A 22,886-nucleotide genomic window follows, 5' to 3' on the forward strand; every position below is an offset into this window, starting at 1 on the left:
GTATTGGATATTGGATGTGTGTAGGGTCTAATTTAAAGATATCATCCGGGAAAAAAAAAGTTTGAATTTAATTATTTACTTTTAAATGCTTTTAACAAACAAACATTAAAAAAAACCCGCATAATGTAGTTTGCAGCAACGCAGCGGTGATGCAGCCAGGAAAGACAAACACTTTCGATCGTAACGTCACGCAGATGGAAGAGTTCCTGTGCAAAAACATGACTATCACTCAGCCTCGTGTGACGCGTCTCTGTACGTGGGAAATGCAGTCTTTTCGGCACCCTCTTGTTTTTATAATTTCAGGTTAAACTACAATACCCATGGTTCCAGGCGCATGCGCAAACATGTGTTGATATCTGCCGGTAGGTACTTCATACTTCCCCACGTCTGGCTGTGTCTCTGGCTGTACTTCAAAACTGCGCTTTGGGAGGTATAACACCAGAAATTTCAGTTGCATTTTTTTGATGGATCATGATAAGGTTTTTATTTTCTACTATTCATCTTCCCCCCCCCCTCAGTATTTAAGCGAATACAGAAAGGGAAGTGGCAACCAGTCTTACAAGCTGAGTTTAGCTAGCAGGACATAGGCACACTCAAAGTAAAATTTGACATGTTTCACAATGTTTCGTAGCAAACTTTATAATGATAATATTTCTGTTTGAATGGCTTTGGCGTAGGCCCTTACACTTACGTTTTCAGAGTGTAAAGTCGTTCAAACACATAACTTCATAACAATGACACATCGTGTTTGGATTATGATTGAGGAAATATGAGTCTTAGCTAATCAGTACATTACATAAAGTTCGACTTAATAAATATTCTCATTGATTTATTTACCTAATGATTTCATTGTAGGCACCGCAGTTACTCCCCAACCAATTCGACGTTACTTTCTCGAGGGTATGTTTATGCAATTAGCAGACGCTTTTATCCAAAGCGACTTACAAATGAAGATATAACATTACAGCTAACAATAAGCTACGTAGAAGGAACCCACTAGTCAGACTCTGTCAGAGGTGACAGAGTAGAGATAGAGAGCAGGAGAGAGGGAAGTGCAGAGATGGAGGCGGTAGGGAAGTACAAGGTAAGTGCTAGGATAGGAGATGCTCTCTGAAGAGCTGGGTCTTCAAGAGTTTCTTGAAGATAGACAGGGACGCCCCTGTTCTGGTAGCGCTCGGTAGGACATTCCACATGAAAAAAAGTCTGGACTGTCTTAAGGGTGGTGTAGGCACTACTAGATCCTGTGACGACTGGAGTGGGGACAGATTATATTGGGTTTGCCTGCATCGAGTTCACTCTTATACCCAATTTAATTTGAATTCCAGATCCTGAAGGACAACCAGGAGAACCAGTAGTTGTGAAGAAGAGGGCAACCAGGAAAAATGTCTCCTCCACGACTCACGGGTGCACTTCGTTCATTCTCCAATGTGAGCAAGAAGGAGGACCTCGCTGAACATTTCTATGATCTAAAGGTGAAGTCATATAGCAGATATTTATCAAGTAGTGTTGCCATAATAAAACAGTGCCATATTTGAAGAAGGCTTTTTACATTAATACAGAAGGTTAGCAGCAGATTAACTAAACCTTGCTTTGTTTACATTTTTAACACCGTGGAAAGTTTAGCAACGCTTCTACTCTTCTTGGGTGCACGCCCTTAGCGACTGTTCTTCTCTTGTTGGTCGCACGCCCTTAGCGACTGTTCTTCTCTTATTGGTTGCACGCCCTTAGCGACTGTTCTTCTCTTATTGGTTGCACGCCCTTAGCGACTGTTCTTCTCTTGTTGGTCGCACGCCCTTAGCGACTGTTCTTCTCTTGTTGGTCGCACGCCCTTAGCGACTGTTCTTCTCTTGTTGGTCGCACGCCCTTAGCGACTGTTCTTCTCTTGTTGGTCGCACGCCCTTAGCGACTGTTCTTCTCTTGTTGGTCGCACGCCCTTAGCGACTGTTCTTCTCTTGTTGGTCGCACGCCCTTAGCGACTGTTCTTCTCTTGTTGGTAGCACGCCCTTAGCGACTGTTCTTCTCTTGTTGGTCGCACGCCCTTAGCGACTGTTCTTCTCTTGTTGGTCGCACGCCCTTAGCGACTGTTCGTCTCTTGTTGGTCGCACGCCCTTAGCGACTGTTCTTCTCTTGTTGGTCGCACGCCCTTAGCGACTGTTCTTCTCTTGTTGGTCGCACGCCCTTAGCGACTGTTCTTCTCTTGTTGGTCGCACGCCCTTAGCGACTGTTCTTCTCTTGTTGGTCGCACGCCCTTAGAGACTGTTCTTCTCTTGTTGGTCGCACGCCCTTAGCGACTGTTCTTCTCTTGTTGGTCGCACGCCCTTAGCGACTGTTCTTCTCTTGTTGGTCGCACGCCCTTAGCGACTGTTCTTCTCTTGTTGGTCGCACGCCCTTAGCGACTGTTCTTCTCTTGTTGGTCGCACGCCCTTAGCGACTGTTCTTCTCTTGTTGGTCGCACGCCCTTAGCGACTGTTCTTCTCTTGTTGGTCGCACGCCCTTAGCGACTGTTCTTCTCTTGTTGGTCGCACGCCCTTAGCGACTGTTCTTCTCTTGTTGGTCGCACGCCCTTAGCGACTGTTCTTCTCTTGTTGGTCGCACGCCCTTAGCGACTGTTCTTCTCTTGTTGGTCGCACGCCCTTAGCGACTGTTCTTCTCTTGTTGGTCGCACGCCCTTAGCGACTGTTCTTCTCTTGTTGGTCGCACACCCTTAGCGACGCTTCTACTCTTCTTGGTCGCACGCCCATAGCGACGCTTCTACTCTTCTTGGTCGCACGCCCTTAGCGACGCTTCTACTCTTCTTGGTCGCACGCCCTTAGCGACGCTTCTACTCTTCTTGGTCGCACGCCCATAGCGACGCTTCTACTCTTCTTGGTCGCACGCCCTTAGCGACGCTTCTATTCTTCTTGGGCGCACGCCCTTTAGCAGCGCTTCTACTCTTCTTGGACGCACGTTCTTAGCGACCTGACTGGTAACTGTCATCTAACATCACCCAAAATGCTGAATTTAAGTGCAAGTGTAAGTGCAAGCCAGTGTCTTTTCACTCCATCTGTTATTACATTGTGCAATCTTTTGTTGTGTAATGATAAGTACATTAAATAGTGAATATTGACAAGGACATGTAAGCAAAACATTTCAAAAGACTAAATACTTGAATGCCATTGATTAGATGGGCCCCAAAGTGCCTTAACTTGGCATGGCAGTTGTAATGTAGTTTGTTATACAAAGCTGTTAAGGAAATAGAAAATTCTGGAAAAGGTTGAAAAAAAAAAAAAATTATTGATTTGAGTTTCTATCAGTGATGATTGAATAGTAAAAATGATAGGCTATTTTGTCTCTATCTTTCTCTATATCACTTTTCCTTGACGTTGTAAGATGTAATGAGAAGACATCTCTGCTGTGAGAGTTCAACAATACATTAAGTTGGGATGAGTATATGCAGTTGGGCAATTAAGGGATTTACCTAAAACATTCTAGAAAAAGAGTTGGGTACATTGTTTTGCCATGTTGTTCTCACACTCATCCTGCTGTCCACATGTTTATCTACATAAATCCCAAGCTCTTAGCATATAGAGAGTTCAATCATCCCATCATGGCTGCAATTCCGAAACCTTCCTAAGCAAAAAAGACTATTCAGCAGTACACATTGTCTATCATATTATAGATATGATACGAGTATTCCACCAGTCAGATCAACAGAGTCAGTCTATTAAGTAAAGTAATGAAAAAGTATCTTTTCCATGGAGAGTATGGCAATCTTCAGTGTCCTTCATTGCTATTTTTCATTGAAGAAATATTTTCCAGTTCTAATCTAATGGTGCTGTTCATCTGTTTCAATTATTGACGTGTTTCTTTTGTCCTGCTCTGTAAACAAGTCTGGAGACCCTGGAGCTGATTTGGCACAAGTTGAACATAATGGACGACACAGCTCACCCTGTATATAACAGCAGAGTGTATTCAGTTAGAGGCTTCTTCAGCTCCTCTTTAAAACAGGCCATGCTTACCAGCAGCAATAACTGCAGAATGATGGTGTATCATGATTGGTGAGGAAAAAGGAAAAAGCAACTTCTGCAGCACATTCTAATTTGGGAAAAATAAATATCTCTATTGCTGTTTGTGTAAGCTGGAGCACTTTTTTTTTTTTTTTGGGTGGAAATGATTTGTTAATTTTGTTGGAAAATAAGTGACCCGTAATTTGAGTGTCAAAATTCTAAATGCTGCCACTCTGGAAGTGTCTCTTGGAGAGGCAGAAGAGGTTAACGAAACAAAGCATCCCTGTTATACATTTAAGGTGTTCGTAGTATTAGTGTGTATGAAATTCTTTCTGTTAAGGATAAGAACACATCTAATTGTAAATCTATGTAAGATATCTGAAAATTCTTCTTATTTAGTGCCTCTACTGTATATAAAATATGACTCATGAAAGTGTACTCAATTCATCAGCTGCAGCTGATCACGAAAAGATGTGCAGTACACCGTTTTTTTTAAAGATTTTTTTTAGAGTTCTTCCAGATTTATGATTTATAACTAAACATGTCAGTAAAGAGCAGATGATAAACTTTCCATGAAACCAATTACCTTTTTACAAACACAGTAATTCATTTTAGATTTATTTTCTTTTTAATAGTCCCTGGGGGAGGCACTAGAGAATGCTCCTACCGGAGAGACCTACTCCCTCGTTCTGCTGGGGGACTTCAATGCTCACGTGGGCAACGACAGTGAGACCTGGAGGGGTGTGATTAGGAGGAACGGCCCCCCCGATCTGAATCAGACTGGTGTTATGTTGTTGGACTTCTGTGCTCATCATGGATTGTCCATAACGAACACCATGTTCAGGCATAAGTGTGTCCATATGTGCACTTGGCACCAGGACACCCTTGGCCGCAGTTCGACGATCGACTTTGTGGTTGTATCATCGGACTTGCGGCCATATGTCCTGGACACTCGGTTGAAGAGAGGGGCGGAGCTGTCAACTGATCACCACCTGGTGGTGAGTTGGCTCCGCTGGTGGGGGAGGATGCCGATCAGACCTGGCAGGCCCAAACGTATTATGAGGGTCTGCTGGGAACGTTTGTCGGAATCCCCCATCAGGAGGAGCTTTAACTCTCACCTCCGGCAGAGCTTCAACCATATCCTGGGGGAGGTGGGGGATATTGAGTCCGAATGGGCCATGTTCCGTGCCTCCATTGTCGAGGCGGCTAACCGGAGCTGTGGCCGTAAGGTGGTCGGTGCCTGTCGTGGCGACAACCCCCGAACCCGCTGGTGGACACCAAGTGGTGAGGGAAGCCGTCAAGATGAAGAAGGAGTCCTATCGGGCCTTTTTGGCCAGTGAGACTCTGGAAGCAGCTGATGGGTACCGACAGGCCAAGCGGGCTGCGGCTTCGGCGGTTGCTGAGGCTAAAACTCGGGCCTGGGAGGAGTTCAGTGAGACCATGGAGAACGACTTCCGGACGGCCTCGAAGACATTTTGGTCCACCATCCGGCGTCTCAGGGGGGGGAAGCGGCTCACAGTCAACACTGTGTATGGTGGGGATGGGGCTTTGCTGACCTCAACTAGGGACGTTGTGAGTCGGTGGGGGGAATACTTCGAGGACCTCAATCCTACCAACACGTGGTCGGAGGAGGCAGAGTCGGAGAGCTTGGAGACGGGGCCTCCCATTTCTGGGGCTGAGGTTGCCGAGGTGGTCAGAAAGCTCCTCGGTGACAAGGCCCCGGGGGTGGATGAGGTCCGTCCTGAGTTTCTCAGGGCTCTGGATGTTGTAGGGCTGTCTTGGCTGACACGCCTCTACAGCATCGCGTGGACATCGGGGACAGTGCCTCTGGACTGGCAGATCGGGGTGGTGGTCCCCCTCTTTAAAAAGGGGGACCGGAGGGTGTGTTTCAACTATAGGGGTGTCACACTCCTCAGCCTCACTGGTAAGGTCTATTTGGGGGTACTGGAGAGTTAGGATCCGTCGGATAGTCGAGCCTCGGATTCAGGAGGTGCAGTGTGGTTTTCGTCCTGGCCGTGGAGCAGTGGACCAGCTCTATACCCTCGGCAGGATCCTGGAGGGTGCATGGGAGTTCGCCCAACCACTACATGTGTTTTTCTACATGTGTTTTGTGGACTTGGAAAAAGCGTTCGGCCGTGTCCCTCGTGGAGTCCTGTGGGGGGTGCTCCGGGAATATGGAGTGCCGGACCCCTTGATAGGGGCCATTCAGTCTCTGTATCACCAGTGTCAGAGTTTGGTCCGCATTGCCGGCAGTAAGTCGGATACGTTTCCAGTGAGAGTTGGACTCCGTCAGGGCTGCCCTTTGTCACCGATTCGGTTCCTAACTTTTATGGACAGAATTTCTAGGCGCAGCCAGGGCATTGAGGGTGTCCGATTTGGCGACCTCAGAATCGGGTCTCTGCTTTTTGCGGTTGATGTGGTTCTGTTAGCGTCGTCAGGCCGTGACCTTCAGCTCTCACTGGAACGATTCGCAGCCGAGTGTGAAGCGGCTGGGATGAGAATCAGCGCCTCCAAATCCGAGACTATGGTTCTCAACCAGAAGAGGGTGGAATGCTCTCTCCGGGTTGGGAATGAGATCCTTCTCCAAGTGGAGGAGTTCAAGTATCTCGGGGTCTTGTTCACAGTGAGGGATGAATGGAGCGTGAGATTGACGGGCGGATCGGTGCAGCGTCTGCAGTGTTGCGGGCTCTGCACCGACCCGTCATTGTGAAGAAGGAGCTGAGCCAGAAGGCGAAGCTCTCTACTTACTGGTCAATCTACGTTCCCATCCTCACCTATGGTCATGAGTTGTGGGTAGTGACCGAAAGAACGAGATCGCGAATACAAGCGACCGAAATGGGTTTCCTCCGCAGGGTGTCTGGGCTCTCCCTTAGAGATAGGGTGAGAAGCTCAGTCATCCGGGAGGGGCTCGGAGTAGAACCGCTGCTCCTCCGCATTGAGAGGAGTCAGATGAGGTGGCTCGGGCATCTGGTTAGGATGCCCCCTGGACGCCTCCCTGGTGAGGTGTTCCGGGCATGTCCCACTGGGAGGAGACCCCGGGGAAGACCCAGGACACGTTGGAGAGACCATGTCTCTCGGCTGGCCTGGGAACGCCTCGGGGTCCCCCCGGAAGAGCTGGAGGAAGTGGCCGGGGACAGGGACGTCTGGGTTTCTCTGTTAAAGCTGCTTCCCCCGCGACCCGACCCTCGGATAAGCGGCAGATGATGGATGGATGGATGGATGGATGGATGGATGGATGGATGGATGGATGGATGGATGGATGGATGGATGGATGGAGTTTTTAATAAATGAGTCACAATTACAACTGATTTAAGATGGTCCAGTCAAAAATATGTCATATTTTGAATATGTCAAATATTCCCCTGTCCACTCACTTGTCTCTACATTTCCAGTCAGGAAGGGTGCGATTCCACACACTGTACTCCTTTTTCTTTATTTTGCTGGACTACTTGATGTGGATGCCGAATGTAAGGGAAGTGCTCCTTAATGGACATAGAATAACTGAACACAGCAGAGAATCAGGATCTCCGCAACTTTAAACCACAAATGTTTCACTAACTCACATAGTGCCTCTCATTGTCAGTTTAGATTGTCCTTCATTAGTTTTATTCAGTGGAGTTTTGTTGTAACATGAATAGTCTCGTGTGACCTTTCCTCTTGCCTCTCTTGCATATTCCATGCAGTCTGCCACCATTGTCTTAGCCTGACATCTGCTTTCAAGCCTTTCTGCCTTTGGTAATAAAGCCTGGCTGGGATCGCTTTGAGATTAAAGTTGGATAGAATTATTGGTACCTATTTCTTTACCTGGATGAAGTCTTTGAATTGAAAATGTTTTTAAAGGACGTGATATGTTTATGTGTGAACATATGTCTGCTTCTTTTTTTATACATGAAACCACCATATGTATCATTGTCCCTCTTCTTGAATCTGAGGTTGCCCTTTTTGATTTATTTGTCAGAGCGTTTGCTTCTATTTGACACTTGAAATTAAATTTGGAGCAATATAAAAGTCTCACTTTTACCTGGCTCAGCTCTCATCAAATCCTCTTAGGAGAAAAGGTGCTTCTCCAGGAAACCAATGGCATAAGTCACTCAGAGATTATCTCTCAGCTTGTGTTTAAATGCTTAGTTTGTCAAGACTTGGAAAAACTGATTGTAACGGAGTCAGTGTGTTAATGCTTCTCCTGACCTCAGAGTCTGAACTTTCAGACCTGCACAGATTTAATATGTCACTGCTCTGCAGAGAGAGGTTATAGAAAAAAACTAAGCTCATTACCACAAGCCTCTCCAGATCACCATGTATGCATGTTTAACTGTAATGTGAAAAACGTGTGTGGCATCAGAAATAGCTTTTACACATGTTAAAACCCAATAAAAATGCAGGTTAAATCAGCTGGCTTGTAGTACAGAACAAGCCATTGGTCTTTGTAAGAACGTCTGGTATGGCTTCATTGAATGCTTTATTTAAATCGCTCTCTTTTGGAGACGTGCTGCAGACAGAAGGCATTTTCTTGTTTAGTTTATACAGAATCAGTTCAATGTCTTAGAGATGAGTGGGTGAGTTTGTCCAAACTTTTGACTGGTGCTTCATGTAACCAAAGCCAAATTGAATCGGTGTCTCAGTGCCCCACATTTGTTAACATCACCCACTGCTTCCATACATTTAGTAATAATGGGTCCTTTTTATACAGCAAAAAGAGTTTAGCCACACTCGCCAGTGTGTGGACAAAGACGTCTGAGGGTGTCTGGGACGGGGACATCAGGACATGAGATCCTTTGGGCCCTGTGCGCTGGGCTTGTTGGTGATTGGAGTTACTTTCAACAGATGTGATCAGATTATTTGTGTGCAAAAACATTTTGGTAGATGGCAGGTACCAAACTGAATGACTGTCATCCAAGTGTATCTAGGCTTTTAGAAACACCTGCCGTCTCTAGAGTAGTAAGGAGTGCTGTTTTGGAAGTAATCACATTTTTCCCTATGACTCGCGGTAGGCCAAACGTCTGAAGAGACAGGAGCTGTTTGCCAGAGAGGGCCTGACGTGGCAGAAGATTGTCCATTTGTGCACTGAGCATCAGGGCAAACCTGAACAGCAAGCTGCCAGTCAACAATTGAAGAGCCTCCTTCTGGCAGCAAAGCAGATTGGTAATTAACTCTTCAACCTGAAATCCATTGTTCTGTTTTTCCAACCTATTTTGATGCATTTGTGCAGCACTGTTGAAATCAATGGCACTATGATAGTCTTTTTTTATTTTCAAGACCTTTACTTTAAACTGTTTAGAAAACCATCTCTTTTAAGGAAGATGATCTGTTTTTTAATTAATTATGGTCACTGTTTTCATCCATAATGTCTCTGGCACTAATCCATTCTTTACTCTCAAACTTTGACCCACACAGAATTATAATAGCCTTAAAATACACCACGTTTGCTTTTAGTGAGGCAGATATATTAGCAGCTTATGAAGTGACTACTTAATCCATTCTGAGTTGTTATTTTGTAAAGGTAAAACTGGAATCTTTAACAGATGGTTGAATAAGGTCACAGTCTAGATATAGAAATGGATACATACTGTAATGAATTTAATTTAGTTTTCTTCTCTCCCCTTCACTCACCAGTTGAAACTAATCTTGTCTTGGTTTTTGTATTTATGGCCATCATTGCCTCATGTTTTCACCCTGTGTGACTGGATCTATGTAAAATGTTGCTGTGAAGCACTCTCTTGAATGGAGAAAAGCAACAAGTCGGATGCTTTAGAGCATTTAATTGGTTGAAATTTGTTTCATCTGTTTTCACTGTCCTCTTCAACCATCTTCACTGTATTCTAACACCATTTTCTGACATTTTTTCCTCCAAGTGGACAATTACTCTGTGTTCTTTTTCACAAAGTGCAGTTCTGCTTAAACACAAATTGTTTGGAATATTATTTAAATGAGGTGCAAGAACCTCATTTAAATAAGCAGTGAGCTTCCGCTGTTCATAGTGGCTGAATGTTCAGTCAGTCAGCTGTGACGAGTGCACAGCTCAGCTTAAATGGCCATAAAGAACAGCACTGCTATCTAGGCAACACTAATTGTTATAGAAAGTTAAAATGATTCTTGCAGTACTTTGTAATTACCATCATTAAAATGATGACTAGTACATCCATTTTCCATATTAAGCGCCTAACTTTACCATAAAGCAGTACAAGCAACTAACTAGTCCATATTTAATTAGTTAATTAATACAATATACTTAATAATAGTATTGTGACAGATCAAGCACACACATCTGATCAGAAATATATTGAGCAGGTGAAAAATCCTTTGCATATAAAGAGCATAAAATGTGTTAGTTGACAATGTGTTTTTAAATGTTCGTTTATCTGCAGTTGTTGTACTTTATTTCAGTATTGAAGTAACTGTAACTTCCACTCTTAAGACAGGTTAGGGTTGGGTGAAGTGACGTCTTCTGCTTCTTTGACGCCTCTACTTGAGGACCATTCACCATGGTCTATTAGAAAAGAAGCATCCATAGGTCCTAACAGTATATCAGCTGATAACAGAAACTGACTGCAAGATAACCACAAAATACACTTTGGTCTATCTTTATGTTGATGTTCTCTTCTATCAACAATGATATTCCAACCCTTCAAGTCAAAGCAAAGCCGTCCAGTTAGCAAGAAGCCATCACTCATAGTTGAGTTCATGCATGCATTCCATTCCAGCCATGTGCAGGTTGGACACTTCAGTTTTTGTGCGATTGCAGGAAAGGTTTTTCTTATATTTAATAGCACCTCTTGAAATTGAGATTATTATCTACTTCTTACAAGCTTCATACCGTTGTTCTTGGGCTTTGTTTGTTGTGCCTCTGTGGAGGAGCCCTGTGCAGGACTGTTTTCTTTATATTCCTCCCACAAGATTTCTGTCCATTAGTGTACACTCCTGTGATGTGGGCTGTGGACCTGATGCTAGTCCAATTCTGCCCTCCTCTGTGAATGAGCTAACAAACACGGTGCTGTTTACTGCAACAAAATGCAAAATCCACTCACTCAGTCATTTTGCTAAAGTACTAGCGTTAAGCCACAATTAGAAAGCATTCTGAATTTTGTTCTTAATAAAATGCCGTTAACAGCAATCAATAAACAAGTGGTAAACCTGCCATTAAACTTTCTTTCACAGTAAAGTCTTAAATCGTGTAACATACAGACGATGTCATTTCAAAAGTTTAAACTTATTTTAAACTTTTGTCTAATTGGTTTGTTAATAAACTAATTTATCAGATGCAAACCAACACTAAAGGTTATTAAGTAGATCAATTAATTCATTTTGGCATTGTGTACATGCACTTGGCTGACCTTCCAGATATAAATCCATGTATGCATTGGCCTTTGAAAACAACAACTCACAGTTCCGTGCCTTTGAAATTCAGTTTGGGTATAAACGCATCATATGCTCACCAAGAGAATATTCTCATGCATCTTGATAGGTTATTTCTATTTTTAGCTGAATCTATTTATCTTCCTATTGTAAATGGCTAGTTTTACTACCACACTAGCCTTGATGAGTGTGTCTCTTCTGACTACTGACTACTGTAAATTTGTTCAACAGTTGGTACAGAACATGGTCAGGAGGCCATTGAAAGTGCAGCTGTCTTCCTATTTGAGACCTTTCACAACAAAGATCATGTGGGCACCGAGGAGACCAGGGCCATTAAACAGATGTTTGGCCCCTTTCCGTCATCTGCAGCCGAAACCTCCTGTGTCTGTGTGGCTCGGCTTGTGGCTCCGCTCGATGACTCCAGAGTGGAAGACTTTATCCAGACCCAGAGTTCTCGTCATAATGCCCCAAAAAGTTTTGCTTTTGGACACAACATTGCCTTCTCATATGATTGCTACACACTGGACCCTCTGGAAGACCTGCCTGACTCTGGTATCCAAGACGAGAGAGCAAGATTAGATATTATCAACTTTATCAGCAATCAGCAGAGTGGGAAGCAAACTGCCGATGAAGAAGATGTGCTCGGCTCAGGAGGACCTATGAGGTCTGGGGACGGATCCATCCTTCGATGTGAAGTGGAAAAATATCTGGAAGGAGGAAACATGATTTCATCCAGCCCAGAAGAGCTGTGTACCTCCCTGTTTGAGATGCTGACCTCACACAGGAGTGATGATGAACTGCAGAATGAGGTAAGTGAAAATGGGAAATGCAGGCTAATACTGACCTGAGTAATTGTTCTTGAGAAAGGTTAAACAGGCTAGAATTTTCTTAGTGTAGCTGGTCATTCCTAACATTTCTGTGGTTATTCACTCTCCAGCTAGCTCCACCATCGCAGATGGTGCTGCACTGTCTGTCTCTCTACTTCAAATGAGCGTAAATGGCTGGGTTTGAATTTCAAGACGTTTTAGATTATTGTGGAGATTGACCATAACAGGAATGAGGAAGAAGACAAAAGCAAGGCGTTAGGGTACTACCAGAAAATGTCTGGCACCATAGGCCCCACCCCAAGAATGCAAAAGGGCTGAGCCTTCAGAGGTTCCTAAAGTCTGTATGTCAGACGCTGCAACTCGTGAATTGTGTGAGAAAACGCTCATTCTGCCACTTTTAACTGTTCTTGTTGGAGATCATTATATATGCACAGTCATATAGTATATAAAGTTACTTTAATGATGAATTTCTCAGGTCATAAAATTAGGATTAAATTAGGTCTTAATGGCTTGCTTTTCCGTCAACAGGCCGGACACATTTAGTAGTCTGATAAAACCAGAGAAATATGTGACTAAGAGCAGCTTTATTGAGAATTCTACTGTATAATTATACAGTTCAACTTTAATGTGGAGCTTGCACAGAGCGCCCAGGTCTGTTTGTTGGGGGTACACATTTAGGAGTAACTTGACTCCGACCACAGTATCTGTCAGGCTTTGAGAAGATCAGTTTTGTTTGATTATAAAAGTCTGGTTTTGATCAGACTAACACAGTAATTTTGTCTTGTGCCATGTTAAACGCACTGACTGCTCAGGGGTCCCATCGCTTCTATTCAGTCTCCTCTAGACGGCTTTACCACTGAAGCATTATTTAGAACACAACCAGACTTTTGGACACCCTGTTCAATCCATGCTCGTCACAGTACAATTTCAGTGTAACCAACATAATTGGAAGGAAGTTAATCCTGACCCAGCACTGGTCCTGTTTGCTGTCAGCCACTTGGTTACTTTCAATCAACACAGTGTTCAGTAAGGAGAAACTACAACTTTAAGAACAACAGTGCTTTATTTAAACAGTAACACAAATAAAATCTGAATTATAGAAGATTATCGTCTTGATTCCTCTCAGTGGAGCTGGTTGCTATGCTCACAACAGAAAAAAGAAAGATTTCTGCCAGTGTTGGTAGAATATTGTGGAGACTGTACTTGATGGAGATGTTTCTGGTTCCAGTTGTACCCAAACATGATATACGTATATATTATTGTTATATGTATTTTATATATGAAACTAATCTAACTTTATATGTAGACTGTTAGTGTTAAGTTGCAGTCCCAATTTTTTGTCCTTGACAATGTAGAGAAAAGGTATACTGACACACATACTTCCTCAGATATGCTGTTAATATACAAATATAGTAGAATGGAGTTGATGAATCTTTTCTCTTTCCAATAACAAGAATGTTATTGTTAATGTAAGCCTCTCTTACCCTGTATTTGTCCTGTATAGTCTGTGGTTGTGTGAAATGCCTTATGTCACACGATAGCAAGTGAACATCTTCAGACCAGCATTATGAAAGAAATAACTAAATAAACTGAAAAAGAATTCCCATTTCTAATGAATCCCTGACAGGTGTACCACATGCATTTAGAGCTAAACTTAGAAAAGAAAGCCCAGCTCTTCATAACTGTATTTCTGTGACATATGTCGTGACCTCTCCCACTGGCACATTCAGTATATTGGAGCTCCTATTGATTTGACAACTAGGACCTTCCACAGCAGGCCTCTTGCCTCTAACTCAGATGCCGGTTTCATTAGCTGTCAGACCAAGTCATCCATGGCTTTTACTTTCAGCCAGTTTAGCCTTTTTGAAACTTTTGCATGGATTCAACCTTCATTGTCAATAGATGTCCTTTGGAAATATTGTAACTTAACACGTGACCACAAAATAAAAGCTCAAAGTGTACTTGCATACATACACATGGCCTAAAAGTCTAACATACGGCTCTTATTCTTAACTTAGGTGGCTTCAACGTAAAATGATCTCCAAACTGCATACAATGTTATAATTTGCTTTCATTCTCCCTCTTCTCTCTTAGCCTTGGTCACACTAAGCCAGATTTCAAATTGCAGATAAATGGCAAATGGGTGGTTTGTTGCATGTGTGAAAGCTCAAAGACATGCTATGAGAGACTCACAGTAACATCCTAGTTTGAATATCTAGCATGTTTAATATTTTCAAGGGGGTGGCATGGGGGGAGTTGTGGGTGGGAAGTCAGCAAGAAATTACAGCTAATGAGAGTGCAAAAGACCCATCCAACATCCAACAATATGACTGCGAATGTGGTGAGGAAACTGCAGGAAACTGAACACAATGTGGTTAAACTCGCATGTTTACGTCACTACAGACTCAAGACGGAGCAGATGATCTGTCATCATTAGCTGGAAACTGTCTCTTATAAAAACTGAAGGAAGTCTGGTAAAAGATATGAAGTGTGACCTCACTACAAGGTCAAACGTTCCGAACGCAAGAGAAACGCGTCGTGTAGTGTGACCTCGCTACAAGGTCAAATGTTCCGAACCCAAGAGAAACGCGTCGTGTAGTGTGACCTCGCTACAAGGTCAAAAGTTCCGAACACAAGAGAAACGCGTCGTGTAGTGTGACCTCGCTACAAGGTCAAATGTTCGGAACGCAAGAGAAACGCGTCGTGTAGTGTGACCTCGCTACAAGGTCAAATGTTCCGAACACCAGAGGAACGCGTCGTGTAGTGTGACCTCGCTACAAGGTCAAAAGTTCCGAACACAAGAGAAACGCGTCGTGTAGTGTGACCTCGCTACAAGGTCAAATGTTCGGAACGCAAGAGAAACGTGTCGTGTAGTGTGACCTCGCTACAAGGTCAAATGTTCCGAACGCAAGAGAAACGCGTCGTGTAGTGTGACCTCGCTACAAGGTCAAATGTTCCGAACACAAGAGAAACGCGTCGTGTAATGTGACTTCACTACAAGGTCAAATGTTCCGAACACAAGAGAAACGCGTCGTGTAGTGTGACCTCGCTACAAGGTCAGAAGTTCCGAACACCAGAGAAACGCGTCGTGTAGTGTGACCTCGCTACAAGGTCAAATGTTCCGAACACAAGAGAAACGCGTCGTGTAGTGTGACCTCGCTACAAGGTCAAATGTTCCGAACACAAGAGAAACGTGTCGTGTAGTGTGACTTCACTAAAAGGTCAAAAGTTCCGAACGCAAGAGAAACGCGTCGTGTAGTGTGACCTCGCTACAAGGTCAAATGTTCCGAACACAAGAGAAACGCGTCGTGTAGTGTGACCTCGCTACAAGGTCAAATGTTCCGAACACAAGAGAAACGTGTCGTGTAGTGTGACTTCACTAAAAGGTCAAAAGTTCCGAACGCAAGAGAAACGCATCGTGTAATGTGACCTCGCTACAAGGTCAAAAGTGCCGAACACAAGAGAAACGCGTCGTGTAGTGTGACCTCGCTACAAGGTCAGAAGTTTCGAACACCAGAGAAACGCTTCGTGTAGTGTGACCTCGCTACAAGGTCAAAAATTTCCGAACACAAGAGAAACGCGTCGTGTAGTGTGACCTCGCTACAAGGTCAAATGTTCCGAACACAAGAGAAACGCGTCGTGTAGTGTGACCTCGCTACAAGGTCAAATGTTCCGAACACAAGAGAAACGTGTCGTGTAGTGTGACCTCGCTACAAGGTCAAAAGTGCCGAACACAAGAGAAACGCGTCGTGTAGTGTGACCTCGCTACAAGGTCAGAAGTTTCGAACACCAGAGAAACGCTTCGTGTAGTGTGACCTCGCTACAAGGTCAAAAATTTCCGAACACAAGAGAAACGCGTCGTGTAATGTGACTTCACTACAAGGTCAAAAGTTCCGAACACAAGAGAAACGCATTGTGTAGTGTGACCTCGCTACAAGGTCAAATGTTCCGAACACCAGAGAAACGCGTCGTGTAGTGTGACCTAGCTACAAGGTCAGAAGTTCCGAACACCAGAGAAACGCGTCGTGTAGTGTGACCTCGCTACAAGGTCAGAAGTTCCGAACACCAGAGAAACGCGTCGTGTAGTGTGACCTCGCTACAAGGTCAAAAGTTCCGAACACCAGAGAAACGCGTCGTGTAGTGTGACTTCACTAAAAGGTCAGAAGTTCTGAACACCAGAGAAACGCGTCGTGTAGTGTGACCTCGCTACAAGGTCAGAAGTTCCGAACACCAGAGAAACGCGTCGTGTAGTGTGACCTCGCTACAAGGTCAGAAGTTCCGAACACCAGAGAAACGCGTCGTGTAGTGTGACCTCGCTACAAGGTCAGAAGTTCCGAACACCAGAGAGACGTGTCGTGTAGTGTGACCTCGCTACAAGGTCAGAAGTTCCGAACACCAGAGAAACGCGTCGTGTAGTGTGACCTCGCTACAAGGTCAGAAGTTCCGAACACCAGAGAGACGTGTCGTGTAGTGTGACCTCGCTACAAGGTCAAAAGTTCCGAACACCAGAGAAACGCGTCGTGTAGTGTGACCTCGCTACAAGGTCAGAAGTTCCGAACACCAGAGAAACGCGTCGTGTAGTGTGACCTCGCTACAAGGTCAAAAGTTCCGAACACCAGAGAAACGCGTCGTGTAGTGTGACCTCGCTACAAGGTCAGAAGTTCCGAACACCAGAGAAACGCGTCGTGTAGTGTGACCAATGCCACAGGCCTACAGCACTGAAACTCCTGTTGTCTGATGATGGATTTATCTCAGAGGGCTGTGTGTGGGTCTTTGTTTGGGTTGCTTCTTTTCTTCTCTCCATAAATCTTTTTACTGCTCTGCTAGCTCAATTTCTATTAAACTTTATTTTTTCAGCAATTTTGAGATTTGCTTTGATAGTTCAATATATTTGAACTGTTTACATATCCACTGTGTGGAAATAAGGGGGAATGCAATCCGTTACAACTGCTCATAGGGCTTGTACTATACCAACAAAGTATTTTAAAGCAAAACCACTGGCACAAAGACCCACTCAGCAACAACAGCAGGCCAGCATCTCCACTCAAACAAAGAGCCACACAGTGCTGTACTAGAATCACAGACACAGTCAGCATGACAACCAGGTAGGCATGTATGTTGCTTCAGTCCAGCCTCGGGACCTGTTAATGTTCCGGTTCTTCTGCTTTTTTTTTATCACACTACAAACACTAGTTATTATCAGTGTTCTTCTCTTATCTCATCTGCTGCTACAGATTAGACAAGTCGTCTTCCACCTCATCTCACCTCACTTGGGCCTTGTTGCCTTCGTATGCGTGATGCAGTCGAGCTACAACTCTTCTGCTTATTGCGCCAGGCAGTGAAAAGAATGCTGAGTGTATAAAACACAGAAAGACCAAAACGTAACTGAGCTTGCTTGCTACGAGACTTGAGCTGTGAACACCGAGGCTTAACCCTTACTTTAAGTTGATTTAAACCAAGCCCCATCTTTGCATATGCTATGTTACAGAGAAATGCTGCACCAACAGCAGAAGATCAGCTGGTGTGGAGGGTGCTCCACAGGACAGAAGTCCCCGTATTTCCCTGTATTCTCGTTGCATGATGCGTCTCCTCCTCTTGCTGTCGGCCCAGTCCTCCCTCTGTGTCGCTTTCTGTTGAGAGAAGTTGCCAGAACAGCCCAGTGGCAGGACTAGCTTTTATTCCATAGCTTTCAGTCAGTGAGCTTACCACGAGACAGTGGACTACAGTTTTTAACAGTTTTTACAAACTTTTTAACTCCGTGATCAGTTTTAGAGCTGTTATTAAGCTGCAGGCATAATAATGAATTAACCTTTGACCAATGGAAGAAAAAAGATGAGTCAGCTAAATGTTCATTGCTTGTTTGATTAGGAAAGAGGTGTGAGGGCAGCACTTTGCCGTGTACTCTGTGCCTAAACTCAAATGATTAAAGGCAGCAGAATGCTTGACACATTCATATCCTTTTCTGCTGTCACGCTGCACTTTGGTTATTCTGCTGCTCAGTGAAACACACTGAGGTGAAAAAAAGGGAAAAAAAAGAAAAACTGAGCGGGAGTTGTCAGCTGCCCCATTTACTTGGTCAAATGTGGTGCTACTGCATATGGAGTGCACCTATATTCTGATCATGATGCTAATGCATTAATATGAAGTCTCCCTCTCTGCAGAAATGAGCAGAAGATTGTCTTGCACCCACAGTATTTAGGTTTGTCCACAACATTGCTGCAATTTCACAGTTGTTCAAAGACTTAGAAAAATATCTAGAAGTTGCTAAATCTAGTTGGCAACAATATGAGCCAAGAAACATTCTTCCTGTGCATATAACCCTGTATTTATCCAGTGGGTGTGCTTTAAGAGTGGACAGGTGGATGTAACATCTTTGTTTGTGTGTGCGATGGAGTGGGAGACTGGGGTGGAGGGCCCAATTAAAGGCCTAACATTGTGTGGGAATCCTGAGTATATCTGTGATGAAACTATTTACTTTAATTTGGGGCTTCTGGTTAAAACTGGAAAGGTTTTAGTTTGGGACAACATTAATCGTTTAATACTTGACAACGTCAACCTGTTCAGATAGTTTCAGGTGACTGTTAAAGTCAGTTACCGCTGGTTAACATGTTTTAGCCACTTTTTAGACTGATGACAGAGAAAATCTAACTTTTTTTTTAATTCACATATGTTAAGATATGGTGTATGAGAGCACAGATGGCTGGCACTGACTAACAGGAAGCACAGTGCAAATAATTAATATAGCACCATGCTTTTTAGGGCCTGAATTTCAGCATGAGAGAGCGGCAATTGTGCAAAATTCCACACAATCTAGCAAATGTTGATTAATGTATAAATGTAGTATGAATTTCCACAGTGAGAAATGACCACAGTCCGTTGTCCCGTTACTGCAGCAGCATCTGTCAGTATATATCCCATCATGACTCCCTGTGTATACTCCTGGTTTTCAGCTGGTAATTGTGGTATCGCTTCATGCCGCAGAGTTATTTTCTCGTGAGTTTTTCAGTTTGTTCCCTTGTGAATTGTCAGTTGTTTATTAATAAATCTTCTCTGCCCTGCATTTGGGTCCACTGACCCTGACACATCCATGACATTTACTTGTATCATGGTCTTGTAGGATACTCTGTTTTGACTAGCCGCTAAGTGTCCACTAAGTAAGGGATAATGCCTGTCAAGATGTCCATTATCAGGAAATAACGGGCAACTTTGAGATCAGAACTATCCAAATTACTGAGTAGGATTCCCTTATCATCATTAATAGGAACTCTGCAGTCAATCAGAATATATTCATTTGTCCTGACCATGGCGTAATTCCTGATACCAACATTGAAGCAGTTCTAGAGAAATTGCTTTTTGAAATTTTTGAATAGGTCAGCCTTAATTATTTGCATCAGCTGGCATTAGAAATAATGAAAAATGAAAACGTCTCACTGACATTACTCAGTGTTCCTTCTTTGCATGACCCTCTAAGCACCAAAGGACAGCAACTGCAGAAGAGCACTGCTCCTTTCAGCTTATTGATACATGCATCACAAGATTTAAGCCATCATCCTGTTAACTATTCATTTAGTCGTCTCACTACTTTAGAGCCCTGCCAACATTTTTGGAAATGGAGACTCTTTACACAATACATTTTGCGATGTCATGACTTGGGTCAAAAGCCACGAGAGGTGCAAATTGAAAGCAAATAATAAATGTATTTATTTTAACCAAATTATTACATATGCTGCCAAACAAACTAAGAAAACTATGAGAAACTGTGCAATCAGTGGTGAGAGTGCAGTGACACATATGATTCAAGGCAAAATGAAGCGCAGAGCTTTATTGACTGTGAACAGGCAGGGTTTTATAGGAGGAAGGTACACTGTGCCCAGGAGTCTCAATTACTCCTAGTTCTGCCTCCAACTACTGGGGTATAATGTAAAAAAAAAAAAAAGATCAAAACATGAGCAGACCGTCACAGCAGCAGTTTTCTTCAGTCAGGTTTATTAATCTTTGCAGGATGAACCCACAGTTCAAGTAAACGCACTGAGTGCAATGATATGCAAGGCGATGCAGCCGCTATCCTGCAAACATGAAGATCAGAAGTGTGCACAGCTCGACTATCTTTCCTTCTTCCTTTAGATAAATGGTTACTCACCTTGATGTGCATTTCACATGGAAGCTCTGAAACTGTGAGCAACAGCTTGCAAATAAAGACAGCTCACTGTTTATCTGTGTGGACCAATCAAAAGTAATCATGACTCTTTACAATGACATGTCTTCTGAATTGAGCTCTGTCTCGGTTCGGCCGGCGTCTTGTTCTGGACCACAACGATGCGTTTGAAGATGTGACATGGGCCCCCCTCAGCTCCCTGTTGATGATGAATCTGACAAGTAACATCCTCATGAAGTGGTCGTCTTTGAAAGTTTGTAACACAACAATTCTAAAAGTTTCCTGAATAGTTGCATAGATTTGGAATAAGGCAAATTTAATGATGTTGAGCTGGAGTGGCTTGTTACTAGTTAATGTGGTTGCATGATTGACTGACACTAAGTTCTGATAAAATGGATGACATGCCAGGAAGTAAATGTGGACTAAAAGGAAAGAGAAAGCCTGTTTCAGCAGGGCAAATCCTTTAAGAAGTGAAAAAAATCAGCATCTTCTTTCATGCCATCTCTGGAAATATCTCTGTGTATACTGTGAAACGTGTTTTAAACAACATCTGGCACATCTTTGATTAAAGTTTGGATATGTGTGTTTTTCTTATTTGTCTCATGTGCATGTTGCAATTTGAAAAGAAAGATTATTCAATAAATGTCAAATGAAAATTTCAAAAGTAATGAAATGAAAATGGAAGTATATTTCCCTACCACTGTGGACAAGCAACATAAGTGTCTGGTTGTGGTTGGAATATTTAGTAAGATGGATCACTGAGTGTGAGAGTGGATGACCGCTGGGATAGGCTCCGCACAGTTGGAGCAGTTTGTTTCTGTCTGACCTTTGTCTTTTATCGTAAGCTCGTGTTTTCTAGTCTCTGCTTTTTGGGGTTTTGTTTGGTCATTTTTTAGGGGGTAGAAGGTGCAGATTAGGCACTGCGATCCTGTAAAAAGTGATACCAGGGAAACAAAGTTAGAACATGTGGAAAACCTTTTATTTCTAATTGAAAAAAATTTTTCTTTGGCAATGCATGTGTTCTAAGCAAGCTCCTGTGTCAACGTGTCACTTCTGGAGAGTTCAGGCATTTTGTGAATTTTTCCAGTTATCCATTAATTCCTGATAATAAATACCTTGTTGGGCTTTATTCCTTACTCCTGAATTGAGAAAGTGTTCTGTTACTCTGTACCTTTGCATTTGTACCCAGTTACATTCTTTTTCAGCTTTTATCTTTTCAGAGGAGTTACTCAGTGGTCTCGCTCTAGCCTCTCTACTCTTTTCTGTCAATTCACCACATAGGTTGGATTGTGCAATTTCAGCTGGTTATAGTTAGTTCCAATTTTACTCACGTAGTTGACATTTGGGAGTGAACTCTCCCACTGACATCTTTTGATATAGAATGCCGTGTGTGCATGCATTGGTGTGTGTGTGAAAGAGTGGGAGTGCACCTGCAGGCTGTCCGTCCATCTACCTTTGTGTGACTCCAAAGTCAACAGTAAAGTTTAAAGGCTTTGCACTCAGTGCCATTAAAGCTAACAATAGAAAGAACTCGGTCCTTATTATTTCTCATTGGTAACCCTGGAATGCTGACATTTTGTGGCAATCACTGAGCCCAACACGGGGGGCAGAAGAGTGAAGCGCCATTTGGTTACAAACAGAAGTTGATTGTGTAGATGTCTTTATACTGTAGAGTCCCTTATGGAGCAGGGTTTCTTTTGTGAGAAGAGGAACCATCATAACTTTTGCATGTAGTTGAAACAGGTTCTCATCCAAACATGCTGATTTGTCTTTCTTTGTACATATAAAGAGGAATCAACACCTGTAAAGGACTGTAACCCAGCACTAGCCTGTAGAACCCGTCAGATCAAGGTTATGTCTTCCATATATAGTTAAATCTATATCTATATCTATATACATAGATATAGATATATCATATTGGTATTTACATTTAAAACCTGCTCAAAATATACCAAATTTCCACTTTACTTGTTCTTAAAATGGTACATCAACGCCCAGTAGGGACTATATTCCAATAATGCTCTGGTTTTTCTCTATACCAGCTGAAAAATTGAGAAGGCAAGGACACTGATATTTCCACTCTGACCTGTAGCCTTGCAGATGTGGACTTATTGCACAGTTGATGCTTCAGAGTGGGGCTTGCCTGTAGGATGGCATCTGCACAGAATCCATCTAAACAAGAAGGTCAGTTTTTCTGTTGCCGGGGGACCCACACCTAATCAGTCAACTCCACGGGCAAAATTCATGAGAGTTCATAAAAAAGAAAGGGGTGAGGGAAGGGAAAACTTTGCCTAACCTCCTCTTCCTTTACCCTCCAATACACTACCTCCAGTTCTAAGAAAACACAGACGGGGTCAGATAAAAGTTTTGATCAGATATTAACAGGACCGCAGGGCAAAACAAAGATCACCTGAACAAAGACGATGGGTAACCAATGGGACATCAAGGATCTGTTGTGTTAGTTTCCCACTGTGCTGTGTATTTCTTTCCCAAGGGAGGATCTATTGAAAGAGCAAATCATGCCTCAATTCGAAAAGCAAACCTTAAGGACAGGGGAAAGAAAAC

General features: G+C 43.3%; 1 protein-coding gene across 1 annotated transcript in view; it reads left to right on the forward strand.

Moving 5' to 3' along the window:
• The first annotated feature begins 354 nt into the window (after positions 1 to 354).
• Positions 355 to 22,886, forward strand: part of ascc3 (activating signal cointegrator 1 complex subunit 3) — a 152,008-nt gene continuing 129,476 nt past the window's right edge. Inside the window, exons 1-4 of the mRNA XM_072394952.1 lie at positions 355 to 430; positions 1,326 to 1,472; positions 8,978 to 9,128; positions 11,571 to 12,148. Of these exons, the coding sequence (XP_072251053.1) occupies positions 1,383 to 1,472; positions 8,978 to 9,128; positions 11,571 to 12,148 (819 nt within the window). The 5' untranslated portion in view covers positions 355 to 430; positions 1,326 to 1,382. The remainder of the gene's footprint in view (positions 431 to 1,325; positions 1,473 to 8,977; positions 9,129 to 11,570; positions 12,149 to 22,886) is intronic.

Source organism: Leuresthes tenuis, unplaced genomic scaffold, assembly GCF_036924035.1.
Source record: "Leuresthes tenuis unplaced genomic scaffold, fLeuTen1.0.hap1 SCAF_10, whole genome shotgun sequence".
NCBI lineage: Eukaryota > Metazoa > Chordata > Actinopteri > Atheriniformes > Atherinopsidae > Leuresthes > Leuresthes tenuis.